Source organism: Alnus glutinosa, chromosome 6 (genome assembly GCF_958979055.1).
Source record: "Alnus glutinosa chromosome 6, dhAlnGlut1.1, whole genome shotgun sequence".
Taxonomy (NCBI): Eukaryota; Viridiplantae; Streptophyta; class Magnoliopsida; order Fagales; family Betulaceae; genus Alnus; species Alnus glutinosa.
Genome location: NC_084891.1, coordinates 2998053 through 3022762, shown reverse-complemented (window position 1 = coordinate 3022762; position 24710 = coordinate 2998053). Strand labels below are relative to the sequence as shown.

Here is a 24710-nt window from a genome sequence, read left to right as displayed (position 1 = left end):
TTTTTTGTTTTTTTTTAATTAAATCATTGTCAGCATTTACATAAATATTTCATTGAAAAAACTTCACTTTAGCTTAGGAAGTGTTAAGAGTTGCAATGGTAATTTCGAATTATCAAAATTAACTAAGGGTACATAATTAAGCTGGGCCCACGGCACGGGTCAGGGGCGTGGGTTCGGTCACTAGAGAAAATTGTTTTTTAAGAAAAACAAAACAGAGTATTTTAAATTAGGCATTTAGGCATTTGGCATCCTAAGAATTTAACAGAAATTTTTAATGGATTTGAGAATTTGAAAATTTGATAATCCAATATTACAATTGCAAAATTCTCGACACTTGGAGGGGGTAAATGACATTTTCCTTTTGCGTGGTACGTTTGGATGATATGAAAGGAAGAAGCCAAACACCCGGTAGATTGAGGGTCTTAAGTCATAATTTGCTTCCGCTTTGAGGAAACGGTCAATGCATTATGAATTTGTCATCACTTAGTGAAGTATCATACATTGAAACTAGTGCTCTTGAGATAGAATTGTACTGATATTGCTATTCTTGGGATCATATCTAATTACATTATATACATACAAAGTAAGACATAAGGCCGAAGCAAGTTTAGCTGCTAAAGAAAGAGAAAAGAAGCCATTTCATTATTGTAGTTTTATTTGAACAAAAAACAAAATATTACATAAAAAGTGCATTTTATTTTGGTCAGTGCCAAAAGTTTGTCATGGAACTTGCTCTGTGAGTTATTTCCGGTTAGTCTAGCATATAGAAATCACCATCATGATCAACATAAAATAGAAATCACAGTTCGATTTATATTTGTATTTTGCCGAGTATTGAAACTAATGCTCCGTTTGTTTCGGTGTAAAATAATTTTCTTAGTAAAATATTTTCAGAAAAGTTATTTTTTAAAAAAAAATATTTTCTGTCGAAATCATTTTTTCGGTGTTTGGTGTGTACGGAAAATTACAAATATTTTTTTATATTTTTACTCAATTATAGTAATTTATAAAAATCAAATTTTATTCACAATATAAAAAATATTAATGCAAAATAATATAAAAATATTATTTTATAGTTGGCTACGGATTCTAGCAAAAGTGATTGGATCCCGGCACCGACCAATGCTGGAATCTGGCTTGTCGGAATCCGGTGATAGTCGACTGCTTGAACGTAAAGGTTGACTGCGTTGTTTAAAAGAGGGTCGATTATGTCTGCCATCTACGAAAAATAATTTACGCTTTTAAAAAGCGTAAATCATTTTCCGAAATTTACTAAGCATTTTTTGTCAAACAAAAATCATTTTCCGGTTGACCATTATTTTTTCCCTTACCAAACACCGGAAAATGCAGAAATAATTTTTCAGAAGCTATTTTATGCCGAAACAAACGGAGCATAAGTCACAAATTAAAATAAATGCACTTAACTAGGGCTTAGGGGTGACAATTGGTGTTTGCATGTCGGATTCGGATTGTATTGAGGCATGGATATAAGACTATATAGGTTAACTTTAATTCAGCTCATTTAATTAAATAGGTCAAACTCTTCAATTTAATTTTATATTAATGGATTTTGTAACGGGTCTTTCAACTAGAAAAGAAGCTGGAACAAACTTTTTTTTTTATCTATTTAGATAAACTGTTAGGTTCTAAAGGAACCTATACCTTTTCAAACACAAAGTTTTTGGGCACCTTTCAATTTGGAGCCCGTAGCTGCCTATTAATGGATTCATTGGATTGGATCGGTGACCATAGATCCATAATTCTTTTAGAATGAGAGAAAATTTGACTTCTTGAACTTTTGTCTTTCGATTTTCAGTAGCTTTGACTGCACAAATCCCCTTTCTATTTCTTTTCGTCTCCACCTCCGCCTCTAATTTTTTTATTTTTTTTTAATCTTTTTTATTTTTTTATTTTTTTTTGGGACAGGATGCAATGAATGCAAATATAGGTCGGTGAAAATGTTAACGTTAGTATTAATAATCTGACATTTATTTATTTAATTTTTTATCCGGGTATCCCACGGCCCTATAGTTACGATGTACGTCGTTACAAGATAGTAGTCGAACCTTTCGAGCGTAGTGATTGCCTGCCAGGAACCGCAGACTAATTTTTGGCCCAATGTCTAACATCACTCCAGACATTAGGCCTTAAATCGCAGGTAAATAATCAGAGATCCGAAGACCTACCCACCGAGGAATCTCCCCCTGCCACACACAACTTGAATGGCTGAGGCCAAAATGAAGTTTGCACCCAGCAGGATTCAAACCTGGGATCAGAATGGAAAAATGTCCCACCATCCTTAACTTTCTGACTCTAACCAACTGAGTCAACCCCTATGATTATTAATAACCTTACTTTGTTAATGCGCTTTTTTTTTTTTTTTTTTTTTTTTTTTTAGCACTTACGTTTTTTCTTTTCGTTTTCTTTTCTTCAGTAATTCAAGCCTTTTGATTTTCCATGCAAAATCTTATATTCATCATCAAATATCATATTTATTTAATTCTACCTTTTGAACTAAAGTTCTGAGCTAAAGTCTAAAGAGGTAGACGTTAGAATAGCCATTTGGTCAAATTCCCATAGGCAGCCGCCACTGCTAGAGGCTAGAGCTATCATTGGTGGCCGTCCCATTTCAACGCTAACAACAACACTGCAAAGAAATTTCTTTGTTAGGCTTTTCGATGTCTTAAAAAGAATGTCAAAAGAAGCCTTGCAGTCAAATGACATGCCCACCAAAACTTTTTATAAGAAGAACATCAGCTATATATGTGCAACCTTCAATCAAATTTGGTCGCAAGCTAAAGCAATCGAAGTGTTAATTTGGTTTAGCGGTTTAAAAAAATAACAATATAAAATATAATTAATGAAAATAAGAATTTTAGTATAGCACGTTTTTAACAATATACCGTCTTATTTGAAATTATCATTTTTTTTCGAGCTCACTTCCAAACAAAATACTTTTTAAGATTGATTTGTTTAGAACAAGATCCGTGTAGCCCGCAATCCGCAAAATTGCGGGGCCAATAGAAGAAAGTTGCTTTTTCTAGCGGTAATCCCAGGCAATTTGATATGATTAGAAATAAGCTCCATAGGTGCTCTTAAGGTCAATGCCAAACTTGTGACATTTTGACAAGGTAACCTCCCACACCAATAATTATCATGGAATCTAACTCAAGCTATTCAATCATCATCACTAATGTTTCTGAGGACAAACCTGCAGAACGAGCCTCATTCCTATTTGCTCCATGAGAGCGTTTTTGTTGGGTTGGCCGAAGACTATTTTGGCCAGTCCAGTAGCAAAATTGGGTAAAAAAATAGTCCTTCTGCTAGCCATTTTAGCTATATATATTAAATTTTCTACAAATTGATCTGTTAAAGATTCATAATCATTTAAAAATTATGTGTTTATTTAACCTTTGAAAAACGATGTGTTCTTTAACTATATGTATATATATAAACTAAAATTTGGTGAGTTGAATGTGAATGTTTGACCTCTATTTGAGAACCCTCTCTGCACTACCAATTGTCAGCTGACTTTTGAAAACTGGCAGTCGTCAAGTTTAAATGGAGAAATTTACAAAATTTTGGTAAATTTGCTTCGAAAATAAAGCATTACTAACACATAACATATATATATATATATATATATATATATATATATATATATATATATATAAGAATTGAAAAAATGCAATAAAATTAGAAGAAGAACAGCGTTATTGACTTCCAAGTACCTCAAACAGAGGAGCCCAACAGCTGTTTGCCTACAAAGAATGACACAATTACGTGTCCATAATTCTGAAACGAGAAGTGACAAAGGGCTCACCCAAGAAATTTTGGGGGTTAGTAGGAACCTGCCGCAAATAAATGATATCGTCAGCCTAATGGCTAGGATTGCCACACTACCCTCAAAATCCTTCTCTCCAACTTGTTTTGCCCTTCAAGAACTGAAAACCGGAACAAGTTGAATCCTACCATCTGCGACTTCATCTAAAGATTTACAGAGTTACATCTACGAAGGGGTCCTTGGCCCGGCGCAACGTACCGGCGGATCACGTTTTCCGTACTAATAGAGACGGGTTGATAGTGTCTTATAGCCATGTCCTTTTGGGGAGGAGTAGAAAAGCAGTCAGCACGCATTTCTCAGCTCATCCCGTATAAGGTCTCAGAGCTGGAATCCTCCTCCGATGGCATCATATTTAGATCAGGAAGACAGACTGCCTTGCAAGGTTCTGATTCCTGATTATCATCCTTTGTGTCATATGCCGGTAAGCTTGAAGATATATGGTCAGGAGTGGAGGCTACTCTCTGGTAGGGTTCTCTGGAAACTGCTCTCTCCAGTCCATCAGAACTTGCACTCAGATTCTTTGCAGAATGCAAAACCAAATCAAGCTGCAAAACATAAATGGAATTTTGAGCCGCAAATAAATCTAAAACACAAAGATTCTTTGGAAGTAGCTGAGTGTGTGTGTGTATAGTCTATTCTTGACACTTCTATTAAAATAATGCTGCTCTTCACACCCATTTATCACATTCATTTTATACTAACAGACGTTGCATATTTATGTTTGAAGTGGCTTCCAACATCAGCCAAAAAAAAAAACACTTAAAACATGTTACATCAGCCAATGTGAAATGGATATATACTACATAAGTGTGAAAGAGAAGCATTACTCTTTGTTTTATATATTAGGTGCTGAATCTGCAGAGGTTATAGTACGAATAATTGTCGGTATCAGGTCTATGCTAGGGAAATTTGCATAGTGATTACATACATAGAAAGGGCATGCAAACCAAATCAGTAAAAAAGAGGATTAAAGAACACTTGGGTTACCTTCATTCTCTTCAAGCTCTCATTTTTGGCACTCTGTTCCTTAAAAGTTGCACGAAGTGTTGCTATCTCCTGTTTAGTGAATGCAAGATTAATTAAAGGTTACAATAAATTATTAAAGGGGGACGAAATAATCAATAAGAACCACCAATGACACACCTTTTTCAAGTGTAGCCTTTCCATCAACAGAGAATTCTCCTGCTCCTTAAGCTCAGCAAATGTCTAGAAAATTTCAATGATCTTCGGATCAGAACATCTCAAATAAAAATGCATTACATTTGTCAGGATGTAATGGTTTATATAGCTTAGAATTTACCCTTTTTCTTCTTGACATCTTGGTAGCTGTCGATTCATTTGCAGCAGTACCCTGAAAATATTCGCCCCACACATCAGTGAACTAAAATAAACAAAACCATACAACATATCTGCAACAAAGTAAAGGAAAACAAAAGGCACAATAACCACACTCCACACTTACTTAAGATGGAAAGGCCCTGTATATCTTTATAACAAAGATTTATTGCCTGAACCCACTATAACCTGGAATAGGATTCAAGTGAAATGGACAAGAACCATTTCACGATTCCGTTCAGATTTTGTTTTGTTCGGTCTATATGTCCATGGTCAAATTTTAAATGACGTGATAATATATTTATCGTACGACAACATATACAAAATTAGATACATGAAATTCATTCTGAATATTAAATGGTTCCTCTCCAGTCTCCATCTAAATGCTGATCACACTAAAGCAAAAAGGCAAAAATCTGAAAACAATAATTATTTGGCTCCAAATCCCACAAAAGCTACGAATGGACTAACAGTGACCAAATATTGCAATCCGAGTCATGGATCACACCCATGACCCAGCACAAAAAAAGCGGCAAACACAATAGACACCGTGGCAAGTGGCGAAAGGTTAGGACACAGTTGCAGCACTATTCCTCAAAATACTCGCACTTTCCAACTCTCGAACCGGACCCATCAAAACCCACAACATATCCTTATCTTTAAAAACATCTACTACTATTACGTTAGATGCCCACACCTCAAAAAACACGGTGGAGGATTTGGCAATCCCAACAGCAAAGTTGAGAGTCTTTATAGAACTCAGATCAGGTGACCCATCGGATCAGGTTACGGCCGGTCTGAAATCTGCTCGGACAAATGAGCCAGCAAGGACTGACATATGAAAAATGTCTCTGGGACAGGTGACCCATAATCCCGTGAAATTGGGGTAGGGTCCCAGCACAAACATCCCAATAAAACTGTAGCCCTCTATTATCCCCCAAAAAAAAAATGAAAAAGAGAAAAGATTCTTTCAAAGCGTCTCTCTTTGGATAAACTCACCCAATCACAACCCCAGAGTCAAACATCATCACGGCCACGAGGTGCCACGTGACAACTCGCTGATATTCAAACTCCCGAAACCTTTATTTATTCCGTAGTTAAGCGACACGCGTGTCGCCCGATGATTCTCCACCGTCAGATTCGCAACCCACGCAAACAATCTCCCAAAATCAACGGCTCACCATCATCCGACACACTCTGATACATGCTCCCTGGTTACACGGGAGAGCCACAAGTACGACTCCAAAAAAAAAAAAAAAGTTTCCGAATCCAGACTACACCGGCCGTCTCAGCAGTGGCGCATACAGTGTCAGAGGTACAACTAACCACACCCAAGACTTTCCCCAATCTCGAAAAAGCGTGACTGCGTGAGACTGATTAGATAAAGTACTATCAGACAAAGAGATAATGACCTGCATGAGGCGCCACGGTACACCCGCGCCACACCTGATACTTTCTCAACCCCCAACATCATCAAAGACCACCCGCCACTCGCTCCACCCACACCAAACCGAACGCAGGCCTATCAAAGGGTCCCACGTCTACCACAACACGCTCCTATTGACCGAAATGCCCTCGCGCCGGGTACGAAGCTTTTTTAACTCTAACCGAGTGGTATTTTCGTCAAAACGACAAGGAAGGATCGTGTGAGGGAAGCTTCCGGGTTCTTACCACGGGGAAACGACGAATGACGTAAGACCGGTTTTTGGCTTTCTGACAAAACCCTCGCTCCGGTATGCGATCAGTCAGCAGAATCTAGGGGGCACTTTCGAAGGATATTTTGGTCAAATCGTCAGCGAACAAGAATGACAGGTGACCGTGAAAGAGGCGAGGAGAAAACGTGAAGTAACGAGGGGTGCTCTCTCAATCTGGCTGAGCTCACGTGAGCGTAAAAATCGTAAAGTAACAAGGGCAGTTTGGTCATGAAACGAAAAAGTACACGCTCCGCCGCGGGAGTTTCAAGCCGCCGACGATTAATCACTGTCTGATCGGAGATCAACCACCAACCGTTTGTAAAGAGAAGATTAAGACAGATTTGCCCTTGCCAGCTGGGCGATACGAAAGACAGGGAAAAATGATAGCTCGACGGGCATATGGAAGCAGCGGTTTCGAAATTACCTTATATGAGGCGGAGTAAATAAGGTCCTAAAGAAGGGGCAAAATAATCAAACGACCGAAAACGGCCTTTCTGAAGATAAAGGAATGTCTCGTCGACGGGCTCAAGAGCAACCCTCGACGTCCGAAGCCTTCGTTTCCACCACTCCTTAGACATACATAAATTACAACACTCGCCGACGGCGTTCGGTCAAACCACAAATAAAAATCTGCCACGCCACAGATCAGATGGCCAGCAAAGAAAAAAACTGGAAGAAGAGGAACAAGAAGCAGAAGAAGAGAGAGAGAGAGAGAGAGAACCTTGGATCTGCTGGCGGGGCCGCTGGAGGCTTCAAAGCCGTCGGTGGTGGGGGAGGGAGGGGCGCCGCCGCTCCAGGAGAGGGGGGTGGTGGGGCTGCATCTGGTAGAATCGGCTTCCTTCCTCCGCAAAACGGCGTCGCATCTGGGCCTGGACCTGGGCTGCCTCAGGCCCCACCTTAGCGGAACCAGCGCTCTAGGCCACGACTTGGGCGAGGACGATGACGACGCTTGCGACTGCTTGAGCCGCACCAGCAGCTCCACCACCACCGCGTCGTCCGTCATCGCCGCCCTCACCCACTCGTCCCCCACCATCATCGTCTGCTTGTTTCTGAGAAAGAGAGAGATTATTGAGAAAGATCGAGGACTGAGTGGCGGAAGAGAATGAGAGAGATGTTAAAAGCAAGAAAAAGAGAGAGTCTGAGAGAGAGAGAGTGAAAGAGGGGGTTTATATACGGGGGAGTGGTATTATATTGGGTGTGTGTGGGTGGTGGCGAAGGTGGAGTAGATTCCAGTTATTTATTTGGTTTTGTTCGGCTTCGTCGCTGACTCTTTTTTAGCTTTTGTAATTTTGTTTCAATATGAGGCGTAGGGCTGGGCCCACAGTGTGATGTGGCAGCGGGGGAGTTTCGCTGTATTTAATTAGGGCTCCGTAAACCGATTACCGAACACCGATCCATTCTTTCTTGTGTGTGCTGTCATCAGATCTCCTCGTATTAGATTGATCTCAATAGATTAGTGTTACAAATTACAGTTTTATTTTATTACTGTCTACCTTTTTTTTTTTTTTTTTAATCATTTCTTAGATTTCAATTTTTAATAATGTTTTATTTAAGAATGAATCGACACTAGCTATCACGTTAAGTATTCTGAGTTAAAAATGTAATTTTTAATATTATTCAATCAAATAATACAAACATTTATATTATTTAAAAAGAAAACATTGCAGAATTTACCTGTCTTAGTCAAGATAAAAATTTATGTTGCATCCTTGAAAACCCAGTTTATATATATAAAAGAAAAAACATAAAAATTAACGACCCAACTACTAAATACAGCAACATCACTGACTTATGTCGTTGTGTGCTTAATTGTTTATTGCTATTTAGTCACTTGGTCAAAACTCTTTAGATGGCAATTAAAACTTGTAACAGAAACATTTTTTCTTTGAGAAAATAAATGTGCTCTGCTCCCGGGGGCGGAGGGAGGAGGGGTCGGTATAGGTCATGCCCCCAACTCACCTATTCCGGCCCCAACTCTTAAGAAATAAAAAATTTTAAGGTAATATATATATATATAAAATGAAGAAATTTTTTGGCCCATTCCCTTTTAACCCCTACTTTAAATTTTTTTTTTTTAAAAAAACAATTATTTGACTCCCTCCCATTAAAATGTCTAGCTTCGTTCCTGTCTACTGCTATAGTGTTACTCTAGTTTACTTTATTTATGGCAAATCTTATTTTGTGGATGCTTGTTTCCTATGCCATTTCAAAATTTCATACAATTAGCTATTTGAATTGTACGTAATTAGAGTAGTTCTTACTTGGAGTAGGCAACAGGAAGCAATTGTAACTATTCTATCTATGCGTGATCACAATAGCACCTACATGTTAGAAACCGCACAAAAGGAGGCCTAAACGGTAAAAACCGCATGCACTTTCTCAAGTTCGATTGAGTCATAGTTTGACCTAGTCAAATCAAGACATCAATAGAACTCAAGGCGGTTAATATTAATAGGATTGAAGTTCTCATTTTAAGAATCGAACTCTCACCCTAATACATGTCTAATTACTTTAAAAAATTTATTGAAACCATTGAACCACCTGCAATCGCACATATGATCTTAGTTTTATAGATTAAGAACCATATTTTGTCTCCTATGTCTATGTCTAACCCAAAAATGAGCCTTACCTAATTCATGCAAGAAAATTGGTAAACAAATATATACAACGACCAATCAAGAGAAGAGTCCATGTTGGGCAATAGGCATAGGCACAATAAACAACAATATATCAACCACGTAGTCATCAGAAGCACAAGCTCTCCACATAAATGTCGGGTATTTATCTACTAGTTGTAATGGTATACACTTGTACTTGATAAAATAAGACTTAAAAGCAAGTATGCACCACACGATCCTTTTAAATTATTTATTTGAATTTGAGAGAATTCAAATAAGTAATTGTGAGATACTATTTATGAGACCCATCATAAGTTGAGTTGTTCAACTATTTATCCGGTCATGTGAGTCTCATAAGTGGTCTCGATCTCACAATTATCTGTTTAAATTCTCTCAAAATTCGGACAAATAATTTAAAAAAGATCTTAATCCGTTGTATGCAACTCTTCGTATACAAAAGTTAAGAGACGATGGAGTGTTTGGCAAGCATGTGTAATAATAATATATGTTTCGGCATGAAATTATGCATTATTTACTACAACCATTCATTTTTTTTTTTCTGGGCACGATAATATTCATTTAAAAGTAGTTATAATAGTCTAATAATTGCACAAGTATATTACCATATTATAATGAACAAATTCTTCCTCTAAATTGGGTTGAAGAAAATTCTTCCATTCCGATTTAATAAAACGCATGTAAGAAAGATCTGCTTATGATAAATCTAAAACATTTGTTACTTACCATATCTTTATTAAATATTCTATTTTCTCCGTTTCGAAATTTAATGTTGCCAAGCAATTATGGCATTCACCATGAGTAGAAATCTAATTATGTAAAGCCAAAAATAAAAGTAATATATTATCATTCATTATGATAATTTTTGAAGTAAAATTAATTAACATCTAAAGCATCTCTGGCAAAAAGAATTATTTTAGTTACTCAAAAAATTATAGTAAGATTGCACCGGTAAGATTATCTATTGCACCATTTATTGTCTTTAAATATTATTTTTTATTATTTTTTTCAAGTTTCATCTTTCACCTCTCTCTTTTTCTTTTTTCTTTTAAATATGATTATATTAGAGCATTAGCAGCAGATATTCAACTATTTTCCCTATATTTAAGGAACAAAACTACTTTTTACTTCCCTATAAAAAAATACCCCACAATAGATTCCCTTACTTTTCCATATATCAATTAAATATTATTTTTTTACTCTTATTTTATTCTTTTTCTCTCTTTCTTACTTTTTCTCTCTTCACTATATCAATTAATTCTTCTTCTTTTATATTAAAATAATACATAGGGAATGAATAGTAGACATGTATACATTGGGAATCACTATTCATTCCCAACCCCCTCATCTAAATATAGGGCATCTGCTGTGGGAGGTTTTTTGATGTTTTTCATGAAATTTTCCCTAAATATAGGGAAGGGAACCAGTATAGGGTAACTGCTACTAGTGCTCTTAGTCCAAGTTGCTACCGTCTATTGTGATGAGAAGTTTTTATTTTAAAAATTCTGTTGAAAGACTAAATTACATAATAATAACTAAATATAATCAATATAATTAATATAAAACTCTACTATAGATGCTCTAAAAGTGTTCCATTATTGTTTTATTCAAGCCGGCTTGAGTCGTGTATTAAATGTTTAAGTTTGGCTCATTTAATTTTATTTCAAATACGAGTCGAGTTCGAACTTATCACCAGGCTAGTTGTTTTGTTCAAGTTTGGCTCATTTAATTTTATTTTGAATACGAGTCAAATTCAATCTTCTCATGAACTGCTCAATTAACTTATTCATTTATTATATAAAGTAAATATCATAATTGTTTACATTTCCGTAAATCCATATTAATAATTAATTAATTAAATATTGTTAAAATTTTATCAGTTGAGTTCAAATAAATTAACCTGAATCTTAAATAATATAATCTTGAGTTTATACGTATGTATAGAAATTCATTATGCACATACACAAATTACGCGCGTGCATACACACACACACATGTCTCCAAGGAGTAGCTCAATCGGCTGAGGACCACACTTCATGAAGCGGAGATCACTAGTTCAAATTTCCCATTTTATCCGAGTTGAGCGGAGTTTATACGAGTATATCTCGTTTAATATTCGAACATATTATTGTATTCACAAACAACTTATTTATTAATCAAACTGAAATTGAATTAAATTTAACCAAACTGAGCGAAACCAATTTTACAAGCAGTTGGATTTATTTTCACACCCCTACTTGCCATGTAATTTGATGACCATTGACACTATTTTCTTTCGCACGTGTTTGTCATGTTGGCTGACTGGCACGCGCGAAAGGTACGGGGTCGGCAGTCGGCACACACAGCATAATTAAAAGCTAGCGTGCGTGACAAGTATGCCTTTCGGCGAGTTCACGTTTCGAACTTCCACTGTTTGATTTCGACGTGTTGTGGTTTGAGAAGGAAGAAAACCGTATATATGCCGCACAGCAGGTGATCATCACCCACTTGACCCCTTTGATTTTTTTATTAAGAAATTTCTTAGCTAGAAATCGCAATGCTCTAATGATGCGTTTGGCATTGCAATTTTTAAGACAAAAAATACGATTTTAAACCAAATTATAGAAAATAAATTATTTGTGAATGCGTTTTTATTTTTTTTAAAAAAAAACTATAATTTTATCAAACGCTTAATTGTGTTTTTAAAAATCATAAATTTTAAAATAATTATTTTTAAATCGTAAGTATTAAAATCACAAACCCAAACGAACCTAACTATTAAAATTTGGAATAAACTATTTTTGTTCAAAATGTTCCTTATTAACTAAGTTACTAACAAAGACTACTAGGTTTACACGTGGATCAACATCACAACTGATTTTTTGGACTATTCAATGTGGGTTTGACTTTGGGTCCAATTATAGTTGAAACAAAACATATTAAAATTTAGACAAATATCTTAGGGTTAAAACCTATTATTAACCTAAACTGAAGCTGAAGCATAAGTGAGAAGGAGGGGTTGGCCCCTTGTGTTAGCCGAGCCCATGGTCCACGTACAGTGTGTAAAGACAATCCGCGACAACATTGAATGGATCCGTGACACCCAATCAAAGCATGGAGAGGACAAATTCTCTCCAAATTAATGTATATTTTAAGTATTTAAAAAATGCTTTTTTAAAGTATTATAATTTTTATTATATTTTTCTTACAAACTCAAGTATAAATTGATGCGATAAGTATTGCGTGATGAAAAAATTAACAAAATTTGACCCTGTGGATTGGACTGTCACATAAACTTGTAAATAACTTGTCGTAGAAACTGTAATTCTCTTAACAACACTATTTAAGTAAGTGTATTTACGAGGAATTCCTTCTTCCAAACCGAAAAATGAAATCGGATGATGCAACAAAGTATGTAAAAGACTTAAAAATAAGATTAAGATTCCTACCTATCTAATTTTAATTAATTTTTTAATGACTCTTAACTCCTATTCCTTTCTATTTACCTAATACTACTAAATTAAATGATATTAACTAAAAAAAAAAAATCTAAATTATGTTTTACCAATTTAAACTTATAATTTCCAGTAAAATCTCAATTAAAAGGATTGACACCTTAATTTAAAAGAATTATTGTAATGTGTCATCATCGTCCAAACTAAACGTTAAGTATAATAGAAATGTAAAATGATTGAAATATATTTCTTTCTCGTTTTATTAATATGTTATGAATTTTAGCATAATTCATTTATAACTTTGGGTCATATCATATTGAACTTTTTGAAAGGACGTAAAAATTAGTTTGATTGAGAGAGAGAGAGAGAGGAGAATGTGGGGGAAATTGAAGAAGATTCCCTCGAGAAGAACAAAACTTATGTGAAATGATGTTATTTTATCGTTTTGGACTTTAATTATTTTTATACCAATAATAATTCAATTATTAAATTAACATTACTTTTTGCTTAAAAATTCTCAAAAGTTTTTTTTTTTTTTTTGTTGTATTTTATACATAGTAATAAAAATGTTGTCGCTAGCCACAATGGTGTGTTTGGATTCATAATAGAATCTTTATTTTATTTAGGTTTTTTCTAAAACCATTCCACCCGTAAAAAAATTTGAATTTCACCCAAATCTTGTCTCAATTCAAGACTGATATTTTGATGAGTCTGATTTGATGACCAAGACCTACGCGCAGGACAAGTTATCTTAAAAAACGCATGGATCCCACAATTAATGAAAAATTAAATCAACAAAAAAAAATTTAAAAAAGGGGTGCGCGGCAACCCCCTACCCTTTGGGGTGGCCGCGCACCACCCCTAGAGGTTGCCGGGGGTGGCCGCACGCCACCCCCGACCCTTGGAGGTGGTTGCGCAGCCACCTCCGACCCTTGGGGGTTGCCGTGCAGCCTCCCCCGACCACAAGGGGTGGCCGCGCAGCCACCCCCGAGGCAGCCACCCCTTCACTTTTTTTTTAATTTTAATTTTAATTATGTTTTTTTTAAAAAAAAAAATTATTTATTTTTAATTAAACAATCAATATAGAATAAATCATTATTATTTAAATCATTGTTCCATATAACTTTTCACAATACTAATCATTATACACAACTTTTCAAACCTCCAATCATTTTCTATTATTAAAAAATAATATTTTTCAATTTAAAAATTTAACTCCGAAATACATTTTTTTGCCTCGAAATTTTTGCAAAGAGAATAAAAATTCAATTATGATCTCAAAAATTCAATACCCAAACACACCATTAATTAGAGGCCCTTATACAATTTTTTTAAAACTTTTCCATATAAATTCTTTCTATTTTATATCACATCAATCATATTTTACAACCACTCAAAAAAAATTCTCATCATACTTGAGGGGAGGGGTTACCAGACGAAGCCTAGGTTGAATAAGCCAATTATCAATTCAACAGGCCCTTTTATTTTGTGTTTTTTTTTAATTATTTATATATATAATAATGCTACTTAATATATTGTTATGTGATTATTATATAATTAATATGATATAGCAAAAAATTAATTCTTATTATTTTTTAATAAGTATTTATTTAAAAGCTGATTATCTTATCACATCATTAAATTATTAATTTTTATTTTTGAACAAATCAGGATACCACTTATATTGATGAAAACTGACCCATCAAAGAGTTTAGGGAGAAACTTGATCCCTAAGTACAAGAGAATAAATATGACTTGGTACATCCTCTAACCACACAGAATTTTGCCTACAAGCAGTAGCCAGTTTTGTGAGAGAATGGGCTACACCAGTTGCTTCCCTAGGCGTATACACAACACAAGAGGATCTAAACCCAACCAATTCCTATCGAATGCTTTCTACAAAATGCCCAAACCTGCTAGTATGAGGAGGGGTCGACTGAATTTCTTTTACAACTTGAAGCGCATCTCCTTCGAATATCACGTCAAAAAACCCCACCTCTTTGCAAAAAATTATTGCATAAATAGCTGCCAAAGATTCAGCCACCGTTGGATTTGCATTAATCAAACAAAACACACATTTTGCACCCAGTAGCACACCTTCACAGTCACGGGCAACAATCCCAATCCTTAAGCAACCCTCATTTTTATTAACGGCGGCATCCCAATTCACTTTAACTACCCCCACAGGCAGCGGTTTCCACGTTCTCACAGCAGTAGGTGCCATATCTCCAACAATAAGCTGCATTTTTTTATTACAAAGTTTAAATTCTTGGTGAGCTTCAAATGCCAACTCAACCACTTTATTTGGTAGGGTGAAAATACCGTCAAAAACGAAAGTGTTACGTCAGAGCCAAATACGACGAGCCAACACTGCCAGAAGCTCCATTTCTTCAGCCGTGAACCAAGTAAAAAAATCTGTCATTATCTCCATAAAAGAATTACCCCAAGCATAAGACTTCTGGAAAATCTTTGGGCCACTCCCCCAAACATCCACCGCAGCAGGGCATGTCAAGAACACATGGATAATTGTTTCTTCTTCCTGTTTACAACATGGACACAAAGGGTCCTTTACCACTCTTTGTTTGAATAAATTTCCCCGAGTAGGCAAGACGTTGTTTCCCGCCTTCCACAAAAAGACCTTTACTGGATTCAGTAAATTAATGCTCCATATGGCTTTCCAAATCTTAGAACATGAATCAGTATTAGAGCACTCACCTTCAGATCTTCTTTGAATTTCTTTACTCAAGTGGAATGTGCTCCGGACCGAGAACATCCCATTAGAAGTACCACTCCACACTAGCTGATCCTGTGGTTGCATGGGACTGAGAGGAATATTGAAAATGACTTTGGCCTCATCCACATTAAAAATAGTGGCAAACAGCTCTAAATTCCATCCTTTTGTAACTGAGTCAATGAGGCAGGAAAACGGTGCTTGTGCATCCAACAGCCGAGGGATAGATTGCACCATGTGAGTATTGGAAGTCGACAGCCACCTATCTCCCCAAATATGAATACTATTCCCGTCCCCCACCCGCCACACCGGTCCTTGCTTCAGCAAATCCTAGGCCGATAACAGGCTCCGCCACACAAAGGATGGTCGTGATCCCAGGGACGCTTCAAGGACTGAGCCTTGGGAGAAATATTTGGCTTTAAAAATCCGCGCTACCAACGACTCCGGATGCTGATGAATTCTCCACACTTGTTTGGCAAGCAAGGCCTTGTTGAACATTGGAAGGTCTCGGAAACCAAGCCCCCCCTCATATTTTGCTAAGCCCATTCTTTCCCAACACATCCAATGGATGCGTGAATTATTAAACATGTGCCGCCACTAGAATTCCTGCATCATACGGTTAAGATCCTTGCAAAGAATAATGGGAAGGAGAAAAAGACTAATGTTGTGGGATAACTTGGACCACAGCTTTGAGTAAGATCTCCTTACCCGCTTGTGAAAGAAATTTCACCTTCCAATTATTGAGCTTCTAGCCGACCCTCTCCTTTATAGACTAAAAGGCTTGCATTTTTTTATTTTCCAATCAGTGATGGCAAGCCTAGATAAGTGTCAAAAAGTGTTGCTTCAGAAAGTCCAGACAATTGTAAGATGTCCCTCCTTTGTTCTTGACTAGTGTTACGGCTGAAAAAGATAGCTGTTTTTTGAAAATTTAACTTTTGACCTGAACCCTCCTCATAGATCCTAAGAATCTTCACAACCTTCCTCCATTTCATGGAGTTTGCTTTACAAAATATCATGATGTCACCTGTAAAACACAAATGACTGATCTAAGGTGCCCGTAAAGAAGAAGGGACCTCTGTGATGGCTCCTGTCAACTCAGCATGGTGATGGAGAGAACTAAGAGCCTCAACACAAATAATGAAGAGGTAGGGTGAAATCGAATCCCCTTGGAAAGGTGAATATGCTCCACCGGTGTGCCATTAACAATCACTGAATAAGTAACTGATCAAACACAAGTCATGATGAGATTAGTTCATCTTGTAGAAAAGCCTAACCTCAACATTATAGCCTCCAAGAAATCCCATTCCACCCGGTCATACGCCTTACTCATATCCAATTTAAGTCCTATGAATCCCATTTTGCTGAACATTTTAGTCTGCATGGTATGCAAAATCTCATATGCAGCTAGAATATTATCAGTAATCAACCTACCAGGGATAAAAGCACTTTGTGTGCTAGAAAAAATGTAAGGCAATACAAGTTTTAATTTATTCGCAATAATTTTTGAAATCAGTCTATACAATACAATGCACAAACTAATTGGCCAAAAATCAGTTACACAAGTGGGGGAAAGCACCTTAGGAATCAAGGCGATGTTGGTAGCATTGATCTCTGGATTTAGCTCCCTCATATTCAGAAAATGAAGCACAGTAGCACTGACCTCGGCATGAACCGTGGCCCAATTTTGTTGGTAAAAACAAGCGGGGAAGCCATCTAGACCTAGGGCCTTAAAGGGGGCCATTTGTTGTAGAGCCTGACTAATATCATTAATAGAAAATTCTTCAAGCAGCCTGTCATTCATTTGAGCGGTAACCCTGGACTTTACATGATGGATGCAGGCTTCCACATTCAAATTATCACCAACAGCAAAAAGATCTTGAAAATAACCTACAAAAACTGCCTCAATGGCTCCCTGGTTTAAGCATAAAATCCCGTGATGATCTGCAATTTCTGAAATAGTATTCCTTCAACTTCGTTGGCTGGCACAAGCATGAAATGCTTAGTATTGCGGTCCCCTTCTTTCAGTTAATCTGCCTTTGCTCGTTGCCTCCAAATTAGATCTTTCTGGTCCAATAGCAAAAAAAGCTCCTCCTGGACACTTTTTTCTTGTTCAATAAAGTCAGGGTTAGCCGAACTTTGTAATGCAATTAACGCCAACTGCTTCTCTTGTAACAAATGCTCCCCCTGTTTAGCTGTTTTACGCACGCAAACTTGAAGTGATTTTTTGCACCGATCTAACTTCTTCCTTACTTGGCCCCAAGAATCACCACTAAGTCCTTTTACCCGCCACTCATTTTTAATTATCTCTTTAGAGTTGGAGTCCTTTACCCAGGCCGCCTCAAACCGGAACTGCCGTCTTTTTGTCCATCTAAACTCTAAAGAGTTTGAGTAGGTGATGAGCAATGGGTTGTGGTCAGAAGCGCATCGTGGCAATTTACTAACCTCCGTAACATTATACAAGCTACTCCACTCAGCATTTGCCACTGCACGATCCAGCCGTTCCAAAGTATTCCCCTCCTCAGGCCGACCATTCGTCCATGTAAAGAATTGTCCCTTGAAACCCAAAGCCGCAAGGCGACACTCCCTCAATGTGTCCCGGAAGTTATCCATAAGCGCACGTGAACGAATCGAGCGGGAGGATTTTTCTGAGAGATAAGTAATTTCATTGAAGTCTCTTACCACAAGCCACGACCAAGGGGTAGCCTGTGACAAAAATTTCAGCAGAGACCAGGCCTTTGGGCGCTTGACCGGGTCCGGGTGCCCATAAAAACATGTCAACTTCCATACCAGCCCATTCCCCCCAGCCTTGATTACAACATTAATATGCCTCTGACTAAAGTTCTGTATAGAAACATTACTGCTAGAGTTCCATAGGAGGATAAAACCCCCATTTTTCCCTTGGCAATCAACAACAAACATATTATCGAACCCCAACCACACCTTCAAGAAACTAGCTTTATGCTGGGTAAGCTTGGTTTCCATAAGAAAAACCATATAGGCGACTTTTCCTTCACCAATTGACGAATGACCCGAACTGTCCGGGGGTTTCTAAGCCCCTGGCAATTCCAACTCAAGAGGCTTATTGCTCTTGGTGGGGCTGCTCCGCAGCCTCCGTCAAAACACAGTCGAAATTATCATCCTGATCATGTAAAACATACCAGGAAACAAAGTTCCTATGGCTTTCTATCCCCTCTGATGTTCCTTCTTGCTCACTCAAACCCGAATGACAGCCTTGAGCAAGCATTGTTATTTCCTCCGACCGATCCCCACGAGCTTTCTTCTTACAGGATTTAAGACTTCCTCCTGACCCACCCTCAGGAAGGTGTTGACCAGGGGACTCTACATTGGTTTTTTCTGAGTGGGTATTAAGATCAGGTTCCACATTCTCCATCACCCATTTAGCCAGTTTCTGAGTGCCCTACGTGTGCCACATTCTGTTGACGAAGGCCCCCTGTGCGGGCTTGGGAGAAGCCCTTCTTAGGATCAGTTTTCTTTACAAGCCCACTGCTAACTGACCCATGTCTAACTGGTTGTTTTCTGTCGAGCCCATCTGGCTGAAACAGTGCCAACTCACTATATAAACTGCTGTCCTATTTAAAACTTACCTCTATATGATTCTCGGAATTCTTTTCATTCTTAGAAAGATATTCCTTTTTTTATTTCCCTGCGCTACCTCCTCCTTTCCTTCTTCTGCACCCCCCAAATAATCCGTTATGCGAGGATTATGGGCTCCCAATTTGGAAAAAATCGGAAGCAATGAATGTTCATCCAACCGATCTGCCACATGCTCACTTTCCATCCTTGGATTTCTTTCCTTCCGCTCCGCCCCTGTATGGCCTTGGTCAGAGTGCACTGGAGATGATGACTGAGTGCTGGGTTGCCCCTCAGTGATTCCTAGTCCTTTAGACAGATCGTCTGCACGTAGCCATAGTCCCCAACCCTCTGTGCCCTCCTCATGAGACTGTTTCTTCGAGTAGAGATCAGAACAACCCTTTGGGCTGTGGATAATCCTTTTGCATCTGAAACAAAAGACTAGGAGCTTCTTGTATTTGAATGAGACCTAACAAGAGTTTCTGAAAGGAAAAGTATTTTGCCTCGCTGCAGCAATTGATACAAGTTAATGGCCATGCGAACCCTTAAAAATCGGCCCCATTCGACATTATCTTCCGCCACAACCACTTCCTCCACCTTTCCCATCGTACTCCCGATTTAAAAACCCACTTCGCGGTTCATACAACCAAGTGGCATATTATGTATTTGAACCCAGATACGAGAGATGGAGAAATCCATCTGTGAAGGTGCCAGTTTACCATCAAAATCATTGAGTATCAGCAGAGTTCGGTCATACGACCAAGGCCTCCCAGCCATCACCTTTTGTTTGTCTCCTTCATCAGAAAACTCAGATAGCCAAAATTTTTTGAGTATCTCCTTAAAAACCACATGACCAGCCTACCTCCAAATACGCATAAGGACGGCTTTGAAAGCCTCCTTATTGAGTTTCTTTGGCACTCCCAACCGTCCCACTAAGCACCTGGATCCCTTTGCTCTGAGTTCCTGCGTTGTCCCATCTGCTATCGTTATGCCTTTTTGCTCACCCTTAGTCAAAGAAAATCCTCCCAAACATTCCCCATTACCTCTTGACATTCTCCTTTGCCACGAGAAGGATGAAACAGAAAGAACAAGGCCCGAAAAACTCCTACATCGGTGCCCAGAAGGAGACTAGACCGTCAGAGAATTTTTTACTCTCTGTAAGGGGTACCTCATCCATTAAATTATTAAATTATATGTCAATCAATCATGTGTGTGTGTGTGTGTGTGTGTGTGTGTCTATATATATATATATATATATATATATATATATATATATATATATATATATATATATATATATATCATTACTCTCTTCTTTGGGATAAGTGACTTTAGTTGCATGAGAAGAGAAAAAGAGGTTCGATTCATACAGTAACTTCAGTCAATGTAAAGAATCATTGATTTACTGTTCGATGGATTCCAAACAAAATTGCTAAAAACAGTCTTAAGGTATCAAATTAGGGTTGTGTGATAAATATTTTGAAAAATCTTTTATCTTTTCAATATAAAAGTACATATTTTAGAAAATAGTTACCAAATAAAACACTTGAGAAAATAAAATACAAGACACTTTTCAAACAATAAAAATACACACATTTTAGAAAACTTATTATAATTTCTTGCAAGAGTAGTTTTAAAAACACGTGTTTATATCTTCAAGTGTGGAGAAAGAGATGTGGCCGCTTGGCCACCTCCAAGGAAGGCGAGGGAGTGACTATGTGGTCATCTCTCTATTTATTTTTATTTTATTTTTTTTTTATAATTGAGAAGCGTGCATCTATACTAAAAAATAAATAAAAATATTAAACGCTAAAAAATTTCCAGACAATTTCGTTTGATAAACCCCCAAAACAACACTTTTAAAATGTAGACCCCATTGAAAACGGTTGTCAACTTCTATAATATCATAACTCTTTTCAAATCAAAATCTGAACATACTTTACATACTTTTCAAACAACTAGGCAAACATATATGGATGTTTTGTGATAAAATATGAAATGTAAATTAAAATAGAAAAATATTGGAAACATGTTTAGAAGAAGAACAGAAGAGTTAGATGTCTCCATAAACAAAACCCACATAGTCCTTATCCCAGAAAAAGCCTCCCATGAAAATTTTACTGATTTTAGGACTATTAGTTTGTGCAATGTCACTTACAAGCTAATTTCGAAAGTTTTGGCTAATAGGCTAAAAACACTACTGCCTAATATAATTTCCCCCACATATAGTGCTTTTATTCAAGGCCATTTAATCACTGACAATGTCTTAACTGCCTATAAGACTATGTATTTATATTCAATGCAAACTCGTATGTAGAGCAGGGTTGGATTTATGAGCCTTAAACTTGACATGAGTAAGGCATAGGACAGGGTTGAATGGAGTTTCTTGGAGGCTGCCATGTTAAGGATGGGTTTTGTTGCTAAATGGGCACCGCTAGTTATGGCTTGTGTGAAATCAGTGAATTACTCTATAGTGGTCAATGGTTGTCTAGTGGGTAACATCCGGCCTACAAGGGGTATCCACCAAGGAGATCCAATCTCCCTATACATCTGTTTGCTTTGTGTTGTGGTCCCCAGTTCACTCCTATCACAAGCTGAGAGCAAAGAAGTCATTATAGGTGTGACGTCCCACATCGCCTGGGAATGAGGATGTGTTTATATGTATAAATGCACCCTTTATGACACAACGCGTTTTAAAGCCGTGATGGTCGTGAACCTATCAGAACTCCGCAGTTAAGCGTGCTTCTACGAGAGCAATCCCAGGATGAGTGACCTCTTGGGAAGTTTGATTTGGGGAGCCAAAAGCGGACAATATTGTGTCATTGGGGGTGGGTCGTTACAATAGGTGTGCCCACATCCCCAAATGGCCCATGGATCAGCCACCTATTCTTTGTAGATGACAACATCCTTTTCTGCAAATCAAACTCTATGGAATGGCATAGACTTTTGAGAATCTTGGGGACTTATGAGGTAGAGTCTGGACAGAAACTTATTTGTTGAAGACTTCCATATTCTTTAGCCGTAATACTAGCCAGACACGAAGAGAAGAGATCCTTAGGCTTTCGGGCTTGACAGAAGCTCACAGATTCGATACCTTCCTTGGGTTGCCTGCTTTGATTGGTAAGTCCAAAGCTCAAACTTTTAGGAGTATAAAGGAGAAGGTGGGGCAGAAGTTAACCAATTGGAAAGTGAAATTCATTTCTCAAGCAGGCAAAGAAGTGCTATTTAAGGCAGTAGTTCAGGTGGTGCCAACTTACAGCATGAGTGTTTTTATGCTGTCGATAGGCTTGACAATTTTGACACGACCCATGAATCTGGCACGAACACGACACGAATATATAGGGTTTAAGCAATAACCTGTTTGTGACTCGTCAACCCGTTTACGACACGTTTGTGACTCGTTAATAACCCGCTTATGACTCACCAACCTGTTAATGACACGTTTATGACCCATCAATTCGTTTATGACATATTTATGATGCATTAATGACACATTGTTTACCAAATTAGTTAAACGGGTTGATACGACAACCCGAATTGCCAAGCCTAGCTGTCGGTTACTCTTTGTAAGGACCTCAATGGCATGACGCAGCTATTCTGGTGGAGTCATATGGCAAACTCATCAAGGATTAATTGGATGAGTTGGGAAGATCAAAAAATAGGGGAAGGCTTGGGTTCAGGGATCTTACATGTTTTAACAAGGCGCTCCTCGCAAAGCAAGGGTGGAGACTTATTCAGAACCCCTCCTCTCTTACGGGCTGTATACTTAAAGCTAAATATTTTCCAAATTCATCTTTTTTGGAAGCTTCTCTTGGTAATCATCCTTCGTTTGCCTGGAGAAGTATCTTCTCTTCCATAGACTTACTACAACAAGGACTTGTTTGGAGGGTGGGGAACGAGTCTAGTATCAAAATTTGGGGGGATAGGTGGCTCCCCACCCTCACCTCCTATACGGTCTAGTCAACACACGGCATGCTACTAGGAGTCACTCGGGTGAATGCACTAATTGACCAAGAGACGAAGGCCTGGAATCTCCCACTTATTCATGAAGTTTTTAATCCGGAGGATGCACGGGTGATAGCTCACATGCCATTAAGTCCGAGCCTCCCACAGGATCGCCTAATTTGGTTAGGCACTACAAATGGAATTTTCCAGAAATGTTTGCTGCTATTGCACGTCGGTTATGGCTTAGGAGAAATGCTGTGATCTTTGAGGGACTTTTTGATCATCCTAATAAAATTTTTGCATATGCGGATGCCTCTATGGAAGAATTTAAACAATGCACAAAAAGTGGCGAGCAGCTTTCTTTTAGTTTTTAATTTTCTTTCTTTTTCGTTTATTCTTCAATTTTTTATTTTTTTTTTAGAAAAAAAAAATTGTCTTTTAAATTTTTTTTTTTTCGAATTTATACAGATATTTATGTCTTATTGAAAAAAAAATTTGGGTCATTTTTGTCTTTTTGTTAGTCTTAGGAAGACATTTACATTGTTTGGTAGTTTGAGGGGGGACATTGACACAATTGGTAGTTTCTGGCATATTGAAAATTGACTGGTAGTTTAAGGGAGATATGCGTACTTTTCTCAAAAAAATCATTAAAAAAATAAAATAAAATAACCTAGGGGTGGTGGCCGGACCACCCCCAGCTGTCTGGGGGTGGCTGAGAGCGGTTTTGGGGGTGGCTCCCAATATATATATTTTTGTTCTCTTTCAGTTTTTTAGTTTTACAATAATAGTTTTTTTATTTTCATTTATATATATTTTTTCCAATTATATTCAATTCAATTCACATTCCCAAACATCTTTTTTTTTTTTTTTTTTTTTTTTTTCAATTTTGTTTCAGATTCTTTAAACCATCCAAACATAATTTTAAAAAACAAATTTTCTCGTATTCACAATTTTGAATATAGTAAATAATAATAATAATAATAATAAAATCGTACATCCAAACAAACAAGCCTTAAATTGTTTATTATTTTATTTTTAACAATGATTGACATTATCACATCAGTAGGGTGTGATAGTAGTTAGGGATGTAAATAAGCCAGTCCGTCCGACAACTCGCTCGATACCCGCCCGGTTAAACTCGATCCGAACTCGAGCTCGGTACTGTACAAACCTGCTCGTTATTGTTAAAATCCGCTCGATTAGTAAGTGATACATACCCGACTCGCTCGATAAAACTCGATAGGGGCTCACGAGCCTAGCTCGTTTAAAACTCGACTTAACCCGCTCGCCCGACTCGTCTATGGGCTTGCGAGCCTAGCTAGCTCATTTAATATATTTGAATATGTTAATCAAAATGAATTATATACATTTAAGTATGTGTATTAGTAATTGAGTAATATGCGTGTATTATCTAACTTACTAACTAGTTAGTTCATAAACTAACATATTATCTAGTTAATTAACATATACTAAATAAACATAATTAACTATAGGTTACTC

At 37.4% G+C, this 24710-nt stretch overlaps 2 protein-coding genes across 2 annotated transcripts; both read right to left on the bottom strand.

Moving 5' to 3' along the window:
• Positions 1 to 3696: 3696 nt before the first annotated feature.
• On the bottom strand, positions 3697 to 8094 carry LOC133870396 (uncharacterized). Its single transcript, XM_062307508.1, has 5 exons — positions 7595 to 8094; positions 5145 to 5195; positions 4988 to 5050; positions 4832 to 4900; positions 3697 to 4389 (listed from the first exon to the last, which is right to left on the bottom strand). Exons 1-5 carry the CDS (start codon positions 7907 to 7909, stop codon positions 4141 to 4143), a joined length of 747 nt encoding a protein of 248 aa, XP_062163492.1. The 5' UTR covers positions 7910 to 8094; the 3' UTR covers positions 3697 to 4140.
• Positions 8095 to 14825: 6731 nt separating this feature from the next.
• Positions 14826 to 15188, bottom strand: LOC133870604 (uncharacterized). Its single transcript, XM_062307766.1, has one exon. The coding sequence runs from the start codon at positions 15186 to 15188 to the stop codon at positions 14826 to 14828; it is 363 nt and encodes a 120-aa protein (XP_062163750.1).
• Positions 15189 to 24710: the final 9522 nt, after the last annotated feature.